Genomic DNA, 17,857 nt, shown 5'->3' with positions numbered 1-17,857 from the left:
GTGCTTTTGAGCACATTGCCCTTATATTTAAATTACATTTTTGTCCAAAAATTATTTGGAGATGTTGAAAATTTCAATCTAAATCTGACAAAATTAAATCCAATGTACTTAGCGAACAATTCCATCAATCTTTTTTTGGACAGGGCGCTGTGTCCATAAGTACAAAGCTACAGCGGCTAACAACAAGATTGCATGTTTTTTGACTTGAAACATTAATCCATACTTCAGAAGTCTTGTACTTGGAGCTACATTACATTAGAAATGCGGAGGAGGACTAGACTGTGATTACTGGAAATTGATATTTGTAGTTAATAGGAAATGGTCATAAATGCTTTACTGAGATGGGATATGTTGTTAGAAAGATGTCCTTCACAGGTTCATACAATGTTTTTTGTTAAAACCCGACCCTATAGAAATGCCTTAATCTTTTCCGGAAACAACTTTTCTTTCAGGAATTCAGACTTTCGAGTACAACGATAGGGGAAATAGCTTTATGGTTGGAGAACTACTGATCCTTAACGAACTAGAGGGAGCTGCATTCATTTACGTGCAATAAACTAGGCAGCTGTATATTTATGTCGATTCTACGTGTCCTTGTTTCCTTTGCCTATTCTATTTATCCTTACAAAAGCTGGATTTTTTTAACGCATAAGCCAAACTGCCGACCTCATGTTGTAACCTAAACAGCCAGGTTCCAGTCCACTGGAAATCAAGTGATCTACATAGGGGCAATATTAAGTATGCTCATGTAAGGGCACCATCTATTGGTATAATTTTAACCAATGAGATAACTATTTAACATCAAAATTCATGCATCCGAAAAGAGTTTTTGAAGAAGAAATATTTTCGAACTTGAAGCCGATTCAAAAAATCTCATGGAATATTTGGGTCCTTGACGGCGCACAATTTACTATGCCACACACACTTAAGAATTTTTGTCAAATGATTTTTTCCCTAAAATGAGTCGATGATAAAAAACTGACGCTCATTTGATCCGCGCTAATTCAACATATTTTACAAGCTTTTTGAATTTCATACGAATCATTCGGTTATATCGAAGAATTATGGATTGTACGCCAGTGAGCGCAGACCTTGGCCATGCTACCGCCGTAATGCTAAAACGATGGATGTTGAGATGTCTTGATATTTCCTAAGCTTGACAGATATTGGAATTCGGGCTGCCAATAACTTTTGCACTCTCCATTGGTATAGCTTCAGGGTGTTTGTTTGGAACTCCCTGATCGATCATGTGAGACTAAAATAAGAAATCATTTGTCTCCTCCAGAGTTTCTATTCAACGTTGTGATGGTGAGATGGAGAAGAATCTTTGCTTGTGTGGTCTGATTCCTTAATTCTGTGAAAGCAAGCTCAGTTCGTTTCCAATTATCTTGATAGTTATTCATGCAAGACTTTCAAAACCAATCTTAACATACCTTAGTAAGAAATTACACGATTTGAAAGCGCAACAAAAAAACATCCATCCAATTAATCAATACTCCTCGACTCTGATTAGCTCTCTTTCTTCCCAATTTTTTAATGCAACATGCCAGAAATCAGTGGAGCTAAATCATCGTTAATGCTCATTGAGATCTTCAAAGACTAATTATGCCACGGGCAGCAATTCATTAGCTAGCGAAACCTTCAGTCTTTCTGACGATTCCTGATCTACACGTGAAGGCCTTTATGTACATTAATTCAGCTTGAGGCACATTATACTAAGTCTCAAAGCATGAACGTGAACCAATTACTATTCTTGTGCTTTTCAGTCTTGGCAGCAGTTTTCATCTTACGCTCAAGAAAGGTTGTGACGTTTTGGAAATAATTGGACTGCGCAAGTAAAAATGGATAATTGAAGTAGAATCAAAAGCAGTGACCATGAAGGTTTTTTTTTATGTTATATTTCCCCATTTACCCAAGTGGGCCCGAATTTTCACCTTAAGTTGAAATCAACTCTCGTACGTATTAGTTCCAAGGATTTAATCTCAGTTGGTATATTCTACCCACACGTGATCTCACACTGTAAATGTTTGGCTTTTGTGAATAAATCGTGGTTACTGACATTTAGACAAGCACCTTCTTCTGGATGTTAATGAATAAGGATGTTCTTGCTAATACGCATATAAAAGTGAATGCGCTTGGAAGAATTGAGGAATTTTCCTTTAGTGACGCTAACTTTGAAGACACGTACCTATATTTGTTATTTTCATGACGCTTGTTTTAAAATCTTTAGTATTACAAAATGACATAGCAAGGGCTTTTACTTTAGAGGGTCATCAGTGTGATATCCCGGTGCTGAGCATGTGCTCAACAACTACAACGCATCTCCCTCACACGGGGGGAGAAGTAGGGGGTGAATCATCCGAGGTTACGGGCCATCCAGGGCTACGGGTCATCCAGGTGGATCACGGTGCCATCCGGGGTTACAAGCAAGAGGCATCTGCCCTTTGACTTAAACGAGTGTAAGATTGCCCCACACACTGAGGCAATCTGGGCTCTGCCCACTCCATGTCCAATCCCTACAGGGGAGAGCCACACAGCCACACACTCCATCCCCTTCCACGGGGAGAGCAACTCGGTGGGCAGCAGCCAGTTAGCCTGAGTTAGAGGGAGATGGGATGTCCCGGTGCTGAGCCTATGCTCAACAATTACAACACAGTCAGTTGAAGCTTTCTTCATTGATTGGGTTTCATTTTTTCCTGTGAAACAATTTGATGGATTCAATGAACCAATTTGACAGTACGGGAATCTCGTATCATACGTGTTGTTTTTGTTGTTGTTGTACCCAATCTCTTATTTCTCATTTTCCATTTCCAATTACGATAATAGCAACGACTATCCAAAGCCTCAACAACATTGCTATCAATTGAGCACGTGTTTGTTCATATAACATAGTTCATTGAGCATAATCTAAAGGATTGAGCGAGCAATGGAACAGCCCTCTGTATTTGATTGATTAGATGCCGCCCACTTACTGCTTGGTAGTTTGTACTTCCCATGGCTTTGGAGGGATCAGGATGTAACAGGTGGGATTGTTTGTTGCTTGCGTACTCCTATGGAATCTATCAATCACATGCTCTGTAATTGACTCCGAGTCCTCAATTCCTTCAGCTCAGGATAACAAGCGTTCCTACGTAAGTTGTTCCAGTTTTGGATCCTTTGTGAGAATTGCAATTTCGTGGTAATACACGTGGTTGTGCATTTGAAGTTTACCAACTCTTGGAACAACACGAAACTTTCAAATCCTGTATTAATTTGGAGAATGCGAGCTCAGCATTTCAAAATACGAGCAAATGACGTGGGAAAGTGAAAGTGAGTGACGGTCTTCTAAATTCCTTCCGTGTTCACCTTCTAATCCCAAAATATCTACAATACTTCACGTGCTGTGTTGTTTGCCACTGTAGGAAAATCGGCCAAATAACCCTGGCATTTTTGGCGAACGAGCATACCAGTCCTCTAACGTCGTATTATTGGCCTTCAATGGGGAAAGCACTCAACCTTGCGGCTCAAAGGCCCTTCCGAAGCCAATTTGGAGCCTAGTCCAAGAATAAATGCGTGGCTCGTTTCGAAGAATGACCGCATGGCTGAGATAAAAAAATCTAAATCGGCTCTTTTCTAGTTGTTGGTTGCCAAGAATAGGGACAAAAGCAACTGATAGGGGTTCATCAAAGCGTAAAAGTTTGCTTAACCATTTTTTCAAGACAACCTTGTTCTGTTGCTTTCATCATTCCTTTTTGTCGCCCCATTTCCAAACCTTGAACCAGATATTCTGTCGATCGTTGTAAATGCATGTTTTGAACCAGTAATCCATCCTTTTTTGGATTTCCGCTGATAAGATATCTTTAGTGTGTTTATTGCTTCACCATTATGGTGATGTAAAAGAAAATTAGATAGAAACCCCTAGTTATCTTTTGGTAAGAAACATGATCGATTGTTGGATGCTGCGTGTGGCTTAATATAAGATGCTATTCTTTGGCATTTTTACATATTATGGCAATAAGTATCCATTTTATATATGACAATTAATGGCCATGACGAGGAAATAGTCGTAAAATATTGAACATTTAGATTACAAGAAATGTCATTGACGAGTGACTCATTTACAGGTTTAACGAGAAATGGTTGAATAAATAATGATTTATTTTGAATAAAGGAGCGGGAATCGTAATCCGTTCCTTTTATTGAGAAATGACTAAGGCCATCCTTATTGGATGCACAATCTATCGTTCGTGTTTGTTTGATTCAGCACAAATGCGGCTCAATTTTACGTCTCAGTATTCTTTTGAATATGGGGACATCTGTTAGCATAACAAACTGTTGTAAACAGATTGTAAGCAGTTATAAAACAGACCACTGAGATATGCAACAAATGCATCTCATGTGACACTGTTTTGACTAAAATTTCGAGGGTCGAGGAATGGTGGTCCTTTCCTCCACAATTTATTTGCGTTGGATAAATTCTTTAACTTTAAGTTCTAAATCGGTTCTTTTGATCTGGTGAGAACAGAAAGCTTATCTTCTAAAAATGAGGATTACTTTCCGAACTAAAACATATGGTACATAAGTGACTGTTTTGGGAAAATGATCCTTTGGGGAAATAGAAGAGAAGGTGGGAAATCAGCATCTTTTGAAGATGAAGTAAGCTTCAACCATACGTATTTGTCACCCTATTCAAAGAACTGTTTGCTAACCACAGGATTTCCAAAAAGATGACAATTGCCACTCTTCAAGAACTTTGAATCTTTTTCTTTAACCATGTCGAAAGCATTCGACACATAAAACAAGTCTTCCCAAGTTGAGAGCAAATACCACAAAGCCTCCAAATTCCTCCTCAAAAAAAAGATAAAGAGGCCTCGTTCTCTGTATCTGCAAGTCATCTTTTATTGTTCTCAGAGCGATCTCAATTGCGCCCACTTGAACCATTTGTACCGCATGGAACCCATGAACCTTGGATCACGTTTCTTACCTTCTCGATCACTTTCATGACTCTGTTGGCGTGGTTGTGAAATATTTCGTTTTCTCTCAGGTCCTCCGTGGACATGTCCGTGAAAGACTTAAAGCTGTTCTTGGCATCTGGATGATGGTCGAACAAGTGGAGGAAGGTGAGCACGCCGATGTTTTTCAACTTGTCCTTCAACGTGATCCAACTAGTTTTGACCTCTGAAAAATGCGAAAGGAAGACCCCCGAGTATCATGAGAAAAGGGTGGAACAACTTTCTTTCATCATGCTTTCAAGCAAAAACAAATGTCAAGGCATTGTGTACATACACGAACCCTCAATCCTAGCTACGTTCTAATACTGTTATTCTACGAGGTTAGAAGCAACATGTTCGGTGTGAGGCTCCTCAAGCCACCGAGAAAGAGTGCATTAGTATTGATTGGTCTGGATCCAATATTTGCCAATGTCACTGGATGTTTGGCTCGTTGGTTAATGCTGACATTGCGACTCATAAATTAGACGGAATTTGCTCAAATTACCCTAAAATACTAGCTATCGAAGAATTTACAAATGAATGGGTGTGAGTTCATCACAATAGAGAGAATGAAGAGGGAACACAATTGTTCCGAAATACCGAAAGGTGCGGATTCAATATGAAGAGAAAGGTTACTATTTTTGAAAGGTATTAACATATTTTTCCACACGAATGACGGATATAGCGTTTATGTACCTGTCACATCTCGTCATCTTTGAAGAGTCAATTTCCTTCCATTGCTCGCATGGCAATTTGCATGACATGAGACGCCGTCAAATGGAATGAGGTTAAACAGCCCAAGTATTGTTCCTACCTTTGGCAGATCAGTCGAAAAGTCTGGCAATCCTGGAACCGTTCCAGGAGAATATATCAACCCAGCTGATTTAGTTTACCTCTTTATGATGGAATGATTGCATTCTGGTAAGCAACTCCTTTTTCTGAAGGTTCCAATTTTGTTCCAAGGCAGGAAATGGGACCTTTTTGTGCTCTGACGTTGGTTTTTGACTTATTTCTGAGGGAATGTTTTTGGGAGTTCGACAGAGGATGGGAACTGGGAAGCCTAGATCAAAAGCTATGGGCTTAGATTAACTGATCTTAAGCCATCCCTCAAAAGATTACAAGGCTGAATACATGATGTATGAGTGGGCATAGCTTCTCGCTAATCAAATAAAAGAGGTTCCAATGGCGTTGTAGACTCCACAAACACGTTCCAATGATCAGGAAATTACCAAAAACGACGAAGGAGATTGTAAACTCTGAGAAAATAATTCGAGATGCAATAAAAGCAAATCCGTAACAACAAACAAAAAAAATGTTTCGCCTATTAGTTACAATGCCGGTTCATGACAGCATGTCTATGATTGAGTCTTGTGGAGTTACGGTTCGTGATAATCTGACATGAGAGGGAAGACTGACCTAGTTCAAGATCAGTAATCTCGATGTCAATGCGATTTATCCCATTCACTCCACCCTTGTTCAGCTCTATATATATTCAAGTACATTTCCCACGTCAACGGATACAAAAGAATCGCATTGACTTTTCTTCCCCGCGAAACGAAGTGAAACATCAGAGAGAAAATGTTCCAGCTTGGTTAAGCCCAGCTCATCTTCAAAGAAGCACCTAACGTACTTATATGGAAATTCAATTCAAGGCCATGGGAAAGTGGCTTCTAAATGATTAAACAATTCTCCGTTCGTGAGTTATCCCTGAATCATGGAAATGTGCTGGAGAATAGGAAATGTATCATTACTTAGCTTTAAAAGGCAAAAGACAAGACTTCATAAAGTGGCATTACGTACAGATGATTAAAAACAGGGGTTATGACATCTGAAGAGGGCATCATTAGCTAATAATCTATATCTTCTATAGCTGTGCAATTAGTGTGTGTGCGGTATTTTTGTAAATGATCAATACATGGTGAGAATAATAATGTTAAAGGGTGTAGATTGGTAAAGAGCGATGTTTTCCAATTTGAAAAAAGCGTGACCTCGCTCAAGGCAATTAGGGAAAAATATCGCAAAAAAAGACATGTTGCATGAAAAATTTATAGCATATATAACATATATATGTACCTACATTTTGCGTTGGTCCTTTTTGCCCCAAGTACCGGGTGTCGAGGATAAGATTAGACACACAGTTTTTTCTCTCTAAAATCCTTGAAATCTTTCATGCTTGCGTGACTTTTATATCATTTTTTTGTCATTGTCCGCTCTTTTCATTTATGTAAACAAAAATACAAAAAAGTCAAAGCTTAAATCTATGAAAGCAAAAAGAGAATCCATTGTAGCTTTGCTGTGTGCGGGATACACTTCCAAAGAAGTAAGTTGGAACCTTAAAGTGGCCGCCGGACGATTTATGATGTCAAAAACTGTCTTCATTGGCAAGGTAACCGTAATCTCCCTCCTAGGAAAGCAACAACACCAGCAGTTAGATATCTAAGAGTGGTAGCTGGAATAAAAAGATGCATCAAGGCAGTACCAAGCAAACCAATGTGATGCATTGGATAGAATCTCCAATCTGGTTGCCAGAAGGATTTGACTTAATGCAGATGCCTAAATTGAGGTTTTCAAGTCTACAGTGATACCCTGGATGAGATAAGTAGCATAAAACCGGCCCTTTGTATAGCAACAAGACTTTGCTCCTGCTCATTCAGCCAAAAGGACAAGCTCCTACTGATGTAATCCTGTTTTGGAGGCCTAAACTATGGCCCCAAAATTCTCCAGATCTTAAAACTCTGGACTATGCTGTATGGTCTTATGTTGAGAAAGAAACTTGCAAAGAAAGACCCCCTTTAACTAAAGTTCTTGGCTGCCGAATTGATCAACCATTGAAAATTCTCTCCAGCCAAAATCCGCACTTTTTGTCACTGTTTTCGGACCAGATTGGCTAAAGTCATTGCTTCAAAAGGATCATATTTCGAAAACTTAGCTTTAAATAAAAAAATGTCAAAAAATAACGTAAATTTTACGTAGTCTAATCTATAACATGTTAGAATTTTAGCTCTCAAAATTACCTTTTAAGAAATTTATGATGCTTTTATGTGAAAGTGACAAATTTGTCTAATCTTATCCTCGACACCCGGTATATTTGCTTTTAGTAGCTGGGTTGATGTTGTTGGAACTAAATAAGAGTCTTCAAAGGCAACGTTCTTAAATGCGTGCAAACAAACATAGCTTCTGTGTAAGATTCATGAATTATTTCTAATCCTGCACTTATAACATGAGGGACGAGGCCAAGCGCTTTTTTCTCTTCCAGCTACCAAAATGACGACCCTAATCATCGCTCATTGCTTGACATATGTTTAAAGCCGTTTTTACTCCTAAAACCAATCATGTATTCTATTCATTAGTTGCGTATTTCATGAACATCCCTTCAGTGCTCAATCAGTATTGTTAACCCCCTGCTGTAGTAAAGTGCGTACAAAATATGCCTGTAAATAATCATTGGATGTCGATGCAAGTGATGGATCAACTCACACGCTGTCTATCTCGTTTTCAAGTGGTATTTGGTTTGGGAGACTGTCGATCGATTCATGTGGTTCACTGACGTTGAACAGAGTCAACAGTGCTCTAGTGTTCCATTACTTGAGCCAAAGAGTGAGTGAGTGAGTGAGTGAGTGAGTGAGTGAGTGAGTGAGTGAGTGAGTGAGTGATAGAGTGAGTGATAGTGGAATATGGGACATATGAGGGCTGACAAAAAAGACGTGGAAAGACGACCCCTCGAAAGTACACAACACCTCAGAGAGTGAAAGGGTGTCGTCATGACAACTCTTAATATCCAGCCATTGGCCCATATATGTGCCGAAAAGTTTTCCAGAGTCAGATTTTAAATTTGTACTGAGTGCTTGAGTTCTGAACACGCTAACTGCCCTGTTTACGACAACACATTTTCTCACCGGTGTTTAAATATGTGTATTTGGATAACGTGTGTGTTTGGCCGAGATTGTCAGATTCATTAAAAATCCTTATCCAGTTTAACAGATCTGCCAAAGCAATATTTAGGTGACAAGTTGAAAGCCCATGCAAATTGGACGAGTCCGGGAATTGACCTTTGGAACCAGATACAACATCTGGAACCACCACAAGGCCTCTTCAAACTTGGAGCTTCGCCTTTGGAGTTGATTTTAAGATTGGCGTCACGTTCCAGGCACAAAGGCATTCAAACGGCAAGAAGTTGGCTCAAACTGGAAAAGGCTGTATTCGACCTTCAGAGTTCGACGACTCAGAGTGTTGTAAGCTATTACACAACCATTCAAGAAAGGCGTGAATGAAAAATGAACATAGTTCAATCGATAATTTGTATGGTCCAAGTTTTCTTTAGTTTTTCTTTTTAGAAAGAATTCAAAGAAGAACCGCCCAAGATTTAATTGCCCCATGACTTAGAGGTACGATTAGCGCAATTGACGTTGCTTTGACACAAATCCTTGCTGGTCTTTACCTGGGAACGTACATGTGGGTTGTTGGAGCATGAAAGTGCTTTGTTATGGAACACACTCTTACGATATAAATGCCTAATTCCAGCAAATGTCTCATTGCTCCCACATTCTCAAATGACTTTTCTATTGCTTTTCTCACCAATCAGTGGCCACAGTAGCATATATTAAACTTAGTACAATAGAAGTGCGTAGGTATATGAGTGCCACACGCTTTGAACGAAACAAAAAGAAGAAAGGCTTTGATCCAAGAACGCCCCTAGTCTCGAAGGTCAAACCTCAAGTTCAATTAACACCTTGATTGGTGTCAATAGGAAATAAAAGGGTCTCGAAATAACCTAGTATTGTTCAGGGAATAGTTTTAGGTCGTGGCTCACGAAGAGTCTATCATTACAGAACATATTGTAAGCATTGAGTGGGCCCAATGGGACTTTTGAGCTCATCAATCTAACTGCGTAGTACTCCTTAGGTGAATAGAAGTGTTAAGCAATTGTCATCAGACCCTTTTATTTGTGTATATTTTGTGGCACAACAGCTTTTTTGATTCCACAGAGAACCCAAACTGACTCACGCCTTTGCGTTGAGCTTGTGTCATCTCAAATCGTGTCCTTGAAGGTTCATGAAGGTTGGTGAAGCTTCATGGGCACAGCGTTTACGGACTCTAGAAAAAGTGCCACCCTTCGATCTCACTAATCCAAGACCTGCTCTATCTTTAGTCAGAGTTCGTTTACCTGTACGGTGATATTGGTAAACATAAAGCCACCATCGTTTACCTTGAATCTGTTCTGCTGTTAAAGAGGGTGCTTCTTCAAGGTCCAAAGGGTCTAAACCTTGAACTTCAGTCGAAACCTCTTGCTCTTCATTCTCATTAGATATGGAAGACGATCCTCCGTTGGAACCATTGGAAATGTCGTTCTGGTTGGTCTTTTGCTCGTTAATGACAGTTTGGATTTGATCCCACTTCTCCTCGACATTGCTTTGGATCTGTTGGACCACGTGGGACGCTGTGGAGGAGGTTTCATTCCCCATTCTGAGAACTTCTTGGTCAATCCCTCCTGAAAGATAAAAAAAAAAAACTCTTTATGTCTAGTTCTCAGACGTTTCTTTTCCGTCTGCGTGAAGCAATCGAGATATCAAGCTGTTCAGGTCCCTTGGAACCCTGGGATGTCTTGGTTCGTTCGTTAAGACTTTGTTCTCTGTGACTCCCCAGGATTTTCAAGGCTATGCCTTTTTTCCCCGTCTAAATGCAATTTCCCAAAGCTGAGCAGAAAATATCTCTAGGAAAAGAAGTTTTTCACTGGGACAGGGAAACAGGCCAGTTGGAAAAAAATCTTATCACAAATTGGGACCCGAAGCAAAATTTCCTATCTTGTCGGGAACGTTATTCAATTTGCATATTCAGGCCAGCCATATACGATCTTTTTGGGTTCCCAACCTGAAGCTCATCTTACAGTTCAAACATTTTTATATGCGATATGAGTCGAGTCTGCAATAGTATCAGATGCTGGTTAACCGCATATGATGAATATGGTGAGCAGACGATTCAGGAGTTCAAACATCTCGGCGACTACGAATACAATTGTCCAAGAAGTGTATCAACGGGAGAAAAACCATTATTGGAATAGTGAACAAACATCAACGTTATTGTTTGTTCAAGTATCCTTTTGCGTGAACGGACCAAGCTCTTCAAGTTTCACATTACGTTGACGAACGACGAACACGGACAATAAAGTCTGTTTGGTGCCTGATGGCTTTTAAAGAGTATTGATCTCCTTTCACAATCCAAGTCTCCCACCTTTTATGGACCAATGAAGATGCTGTCTTTGGATCACTTTATTTCCGAAACTAAAGTCTCTTCCAACTTGAGCGTTGGAACATGAACTGCGAAGAAAGTGACTTGAAAAAGTAACCAAAAACAAGCTGCACCTCGTTGTCAGAAACCGAGCGCTCTCTTACTTCCTTCGTCTGCTGGTTCCTCCAGCCTACAGGGGAGACACTGCAGCAGCCTTCGCTTACTAAAGGCCATTCAACGGCCTTCAACGACACGAAGAGCCTTTTCTACAACCGTTCTCTCGTTTTGCCCAGATCTGGCCGAGCTTCAGTTAGGCATTTCCTAGCTCATGGCGCATCTATCATGGACGAGAGGGGAAGAAATGAGGTGGGCAGTTCTACCTTTATGAAATAATGCATACCTTAGATATCTCTTCGATTTCAGCCGACGTATCGTCAGTTCCACATTTCTAGGCTCTTAAGGCCATCTCGTTCATTGGAAATACATTACTCAGGATTACTTTACATTCAGTGTTCCATGATTCATCCAGGCGGAAGTAGGAGATCTTGAGTATTAATGTACGAGTACAAAGTTGGACAAAGAGCTATCGGTCCAGCTTTGCAATGACCATGCAAGCACCTGGACCCCAGCGGCGTCATTTCATCTCGCTTCAATTAATTCTATTGCTTCAAGGGGTCGCTTCCCTCGTCAGCTCATATATTGTCCCATTACGTTGATGACCCATCATTTAGATCATTGTCCTTGTCCATGACTGAACTCACCAATAGTATGGACTTGGATCTTCAACTTAAGACAAGAGATATCCGATCCCATAGAGAATACTTCATGTCTTCGAGTCCTTCTCTAATGCACGTTAAAACGTTTTCTTGCTTGCTCTTTATGATTGAATTGACCACGAAGAGGCGGGTCCTGTTAAAGGCAAGGATGACATGCGTCAGTTCTTTTGAAATGTATGTGTCAAGTGGAAAGGTACAGTAGAACACGTTTTCAAGTTGGCACATCAATTTCAGAAGCTTCGCCATCTATCGTTCAAAGGGGCTGCATTTTTTGAAAAGAGACTGGTTTTAAAAGCCAAATATGGCAGTTTTTGATAACATTGGTAGTTATTTCTATCTCATGTGGGTCCGGGAGTGGTTAAACTAGTTTTAGCGTGTTTCAATTTTAGACTTGCTACAATGATACACTAAAAAGCGTAAAAGAAATTGTTTGGATTAATATACTGATTTAGGCATTTGTACCAACCCTCATTTCCTTTTGTTTCCCGATGATTTCCAAAATCTAAGTGCACCGTACTGTTATAACTAAGCTGTTGCAAAAGAAAATGTTTATAAAGATATATGTCGATATATTACTAAGGGTCTCTAGTATGGAAGGAGGTCTTTATGGTAAGACCATAAAAAACGATAACTAGAATGCTTAAGCTCAACAGGAGCTGTACTGCATCAGCATGTTTTCAGGTCAGCTGACGCTAGTGGAAAAGGGACAACGATATTTCGTTAAATCTCGCTTCAGACAAGTTGAATTATTATCATGAAACGTTTGTTATTCCTCTTCAATCTTATTTTTTTTAATCTTACAAATATACAGGTAGAAAGAGTGGTAGAATAATAAAAAAAACATTCTTTTTAGGGCATAATACACGTAACATGTCAAAAAAAGATTTGGACATTAGTAGAGCAAATCATGTACTCTATTGATTGCCCTTGTTGAGCAACGCCTGTCGAAAATTTCGAAAGTGTAACAAATGTATCAGAAATTGCAACGCAATGATGAGGCATTCGGAATTTCGTTTTAATCTTCCAACAATGTGCTTGAATGTGGGTGCCATGATTGCACCTTTACGTAATTAAGGTAATTCTGACACCTCTTGAGGTCTGCCTGAACCCAAGCTTGTTCCTTGCGTTTCAGTTAAGTGTTTCCACCACATGGATGAAAACTTTAACTTGAGCCCCATTTTAACCCCTTCAAAATTTCGCTCTTAAAAATGTGGTCAGACAACTTACTCAAACCCGTTTTATTAAGCGTGCTAGACGAGAGTAATTGCTTGACAAGGAGTCTTATTAGGGGTTTCTACTCTGAATTTGGACGAGCCATCAACGATTCAAATTTGTACCATAGTTGTCCTAAGTAGCTTCACTATACGAATGAAACATTTTGCCCACCAGCGACAGCTGAGACGAAAACAAGCGATCGCAGCGCTTTTGATCTATCTATTTATGAAGTTATCTATGGGTAAGACGTACAGTAGCAGAATCAGCATGACGTAGGCAAAGAAGAATGGAGAACAAAGACATATAATCGGAAATGTGTGAGGATACATGTACGCAACCTATATCACACAATCATTCCAGTACTATTAATATAATGTGACTAGGTTTGGATCAGTGATACTTTTTAATGCACCTAATGTGATTTAATGTACTAATCTGAACTACTTTTTTAAAGAAAGGTTGCTTCTTTTGTATTTCATCGAAGAAAAAACGGATATGTCTTGGCATTTGAGCAAACATTGAATCAGAATTTATAGCCACCTTCCAACGTTAAGGCAATGAAATGTCATTGATGAAAGCTTTATTTCATGGGTTTCTCTTCACGAGTGGCTGGAAAGAAAGATTCCAGTCACCAGTCAACTCAAAGCAACTCAGGGCAACTTAGGTTCATACTTATTTCAAGAATATTTTACTTTAGAACACTGTTAATACAGAAAGAAAATTGCTTTGTCAAGGGCCACCACTTTCTTTGCACGGAGGAATTTTATTAAAGTTTGGATTTCAACAAGCCAACGTGGTCAATACCTAAGACTTTTCATACTCTCTCATTTCAAGAGAAGCTTGGACTAACTAAGACTCGCTCTCGCTCTTCTCTTCAAACTCGATAGCACGAAATAACAATTTCGCCAAAGGTGTGTTGACCATAATCATTTTGTTCAAACCTTGGGTTTCTCAAACTTCGTGCAAAAACATCATCGGCCATTAAGTAAATAGCTACTATTTTCTCGGAAACAAGGAACGGAAAGTCTTGTTATTAGTTGGGAAATCGTTTGCCCATAGGCTGACCCAAACGTATGGTACATTCGTTCAGTTTGGTATTGCCGCTTTTTGCATTTTGAGTGCTAAGTTCGGAGTTCATGCAAAAACGTATATACTGGCCTTGAAGCATTGCTCTCGGAGAACCATTTCCTAATCGCACAAAGTAACAACCTATCAACTAGGTATGATTCTGATTTGATTTGCCCTCGTCCTGTTTTCAATCGCCACCAATTTCTAACTCAGGCGAAGAATTCAACTTGCTCCATGTCAAGTGGCCCAAATCAACTGTGGCTTGATACCATTTTAATCATTATGGAGGGAGGGGAGGTGCTAGAGAGCTCCCTCAAACTAGATTTATGTGAAAGTGAATGGCTAATCTTGACATATTTTTTCCAATTTTCTTGCTGCCTTCATAAAGATGAACGCCTCGTGTGAAAGCTCGAAATGACATTGCAAATTTGAACCCAGAAATACTTCAAAAGTAGTTAGATAGCATAACGTGCCGAATAACCAAGGGTACTGAGAAGACAGGCTGCTTTATCTAAGAATACTAGCAAATATTTGTAAACATAGTCCATTCCAAAATCTGATGTAAAAACCAACTGCAAAGAATTTCCGTTTCAGGGGGCATGACTAATGAGAAGACCGGCTTTACATTTGGGTGATATACCATCAACCAACTGAAAAATTGAGACCTGTCGGGTGAGCTTCAGAGTATTCCATAGAAGTTCAGAGTGGTCTCAAATGTACCACACTCCATTATTAAGGGTGGAATTTCTTCAACATAAGATAAACCTCCCCAGAATTGTGGATTAATCTGTAGCCAAAAATAATACAATCCACTGAACCACCCTGAAAAGGCTCACGCTCCATGTATGTATGGGTGTATTTTAATTCTCAAACATAAGATCAGTGTATAAAAAGAATATGTACATTAAACTAAGGCAAAAGCAAGTTGCAAGAAATCGACACAGACAAAAAAAATAATAGTAATAATAATATAATAAAGGCCAGAACCAGTGTGACGGCTTCGTGCCCTGGTCAGACGGTTTTTAAGTATTTCTTGAACGACAATAGACTTGATGCGTTTTGCACGTTACGTGGCAATTCATTCCAATGTTTGACAACGCGGTTTGAAATGAAGTTTTTCCTTAAGTTCAGCCTAGCCAGGGGTTGGACCAAGTCCATTTTTAGAGCACTTCTAGTATTTTTCGTAGGGTGGCTACCAACAGTTAAAAAGAGTGGCCGTTCTATTTGGTCTATCCCGTAGAGTAAGCGGTATTTTTGGGTTAGGTCGAGGTTCTTCCTTCTTTCCTCAAGGGATGTAATTCCAAGGGACGTCATCCTTTCCGGATAAGATTTTCCACTCATGCCCTTTATCAAGCGAGTGAAGCGTCTTTGAAGGCCTCAAGTACCAACACATCTTTTTTGTGGCAAGGGTTCTAGACAGACATTGCATATTCAAGATGGGGACGTATGTACATGTTATAGATGACCAACATTAGGGTTGGATCTCGGAAAAGATGTGCCTTTTCAAAGTTATGGAGGGACGACTAGGTTCTAAAATGAAAACATACTTTACATATATCTGTAAAAAGCTCCTTTTTCTCAAAGCCACTTAGTGCTTTTAGAATGGCCAAAAGGTGTTTGACGAGACACGATAGGAATCCATCGTGCATCGAGACCACTGAACACGTCAGTTTTTAAGATCTGAGTCATTGCATATTTACCCGAGTCTTGTTTTTCTTCGTTGAAAGGGGCAGAAAGTTCAATGATTATCCCAGCATTAATTATGCATATATTCTCGAGCGAAGACAAATTAGTTGGAATGGATTCATGGAAGTTTCCATAGGTCACCATCGTGTGTTGATGAAAGTTTCGTTTCCTAATGCACTTTAGTCCATCCTTTGAAAGCTCTCAAGACCAACAAATTGGACCTGGCCTCGAATGGTTCTAGTTATTCCATGACAATTGAGACTCATGATTAAATTACCACACTAGAAATTACCACACTAGGAAACGAAAATTGGCTAGAAAATTTATATCCCAGAATCTTATTACTTATTGCTTTTTAAGCAACCACTGCACCGGTAAAATCAAGATTTTTTTCTTGACGATTAGAGTGCGGCATGATAAAAAAATGATTTGAAAAGGAAAAGTATTCGTGTGCATGTGCATTGATTCGACCGGTACTGCAATTTACTTTTTTGACTAGAAAAATTGAAATGAGAATCAGTCGTTCCTTATTTGTAAAAAGGAACTTTAATTCCATTAAATTTCTAAAATGGCGTTATCGTGAAGTTCCGGGTCTTTCATCCATTTTTCGGACTCCCAAAATAGACATATTTATTATTTCTGTTAACATCGCTTCAATCTCTTCAAAGACCAAAACCTGAACGTTTTGCATTTAGCATTTAGCAATACTGATAAGGGCAGATCATGATGATCATGATGGACAAAAACTGTTTATTCATTCAATACGACGGCGCTGACGCGGTAATGTTAGTAATTTGCTCCACTGATTTTCTTCCTCTAAAACATTAAAATATATGTTAACTGTTAAAGAGAATGTCATTTAAACCAAAAAACTTGCAACCACATCTGCTTTCTTTATTTGCACCAACTGAAGTTTTTTTTAATATTTAAGTAGGATTCATGCTTTGACCATGGGCGGAATACATCCTCCGATTTCTTGGAGGTAGTGTTTCTGCGTTAATAAAGAGCAATTGCAGCAAGTAATTGTTTGAAAAGGAATGTCGGAGGAACGTATTTCTTTTCACTTAAGTCAAAAGAACAAGAAATGTTTCCGTTTCTGTCGCCAAGCCCTGAATGAGTTAAGGTGCTTATTTAACAAGCTAACACATGATCTAAAAGTGGATCGTACGTCATGGAGGAGGGGACTCTCATACACTCGAGTTCTCTCGTAGTTGAGGTCCTTATTAAAATTAATGGCTCAATTCAAGACTTGAATGAAGGTACGAGCAGTACGTTGACTAGAGTTTCTGATCCTTCACAAAAGGCAAAGTCAAGCGGTAATAACATACAATTCTATGCGTTGTTGTACTAATAGTACCATTGATTTCCGGCACATGCTTGGATTAAACCGATTAGAAATGAAATATAAGCCATCTTTAAGTATGTCTTGAATTTTCTCTATGGAGAAAAAGGGTCTCACATTTCTAACGTCAGATAGCCAAACCGAAATGGGGAAGAGGCACGTTAGATTGCTAAATTAACTACTGGTTACCTGCCATGAACGTGATTTCTTTTCCGGACATTATGTGACCTGGGTCACATGTTGAACATCAGATTTTGATAGAATTAGTCAGAAACAACTCAAAGGCATTATAATTCAAGAAATAGGAATCGCCCATATTTGGTAAAGACTAACTCATAAAAAGCCCTCTGAAGTGCCGTACGTAAACCATATTTCGTGTAACGTTTGAAGCCATATAGCCATCAATTGGAAGCATTGTTCCGGCGAAGGTGTTTTAACGTCCAACACGTTTTGATGTTTCTATTTGATATATTCTCCTGCAGATAACAATTTCGGCAATGAACGCGAAACTGGAATTTATTCCACATCACATTTTTTAGCTGAAACCATTGAGAGGAGATTTTCAGTTTCCCATT

At 39.3% G+C, this 17,857-nt stretch overlaps 1 protein-coding gene across 1 annotated transcript in view; it reads right to left on the bottom strand.

Annotated features, from left to right (window-relative positions):
* Positions 1-12,097, bottom strand: part of LOC131883981 (globin-like) — a 13,734-nt gene extending 1,637 nt beyond the window's left edge. Inside the window, exons 1-3 of the mRNA XM_059231595.1 lie at positions 11,957-12,097; positions 10,177-10,458; positions 4,964-5,157 (exon numbers count right to left, since the gene is read on the bottom strand). Coding sequence (XP_059087578.1) covers positions 4,964-5,157; positions 10,177-10,458; positions 11,957-12,008 — 528 coding nt within the window. The 5' untranslated portion in view covers positions 12,009-12,097. The remainder of the gene's footprint in view (positions 1-4,963; positions 5,158-10,176; positions 10,459-11,956) is intronic.
* Positions 12,098-17,857: the final 5,760 nt, after the last annotated feature.

The sequence above is a fragment of the Tigriopus californicus genome, chromosome 7 (assembly GCF_007210705.1).
Source record: "Tigriopus californicus strain San Diego chromosome 7, Tcal_SD_v2.1, whole genome shotgun sequence".
In the NCBI taxonomy this organism is placed as follows: Eukaryota; Metazoa; Arthropoda; class Copepoda; order Harpacticoida; family Harpacticidae; genus Tigriopus; species Tigriopus californicus.
This window is presented reverse-complemented; position numbering and strand designations above follow the sequence as displayed.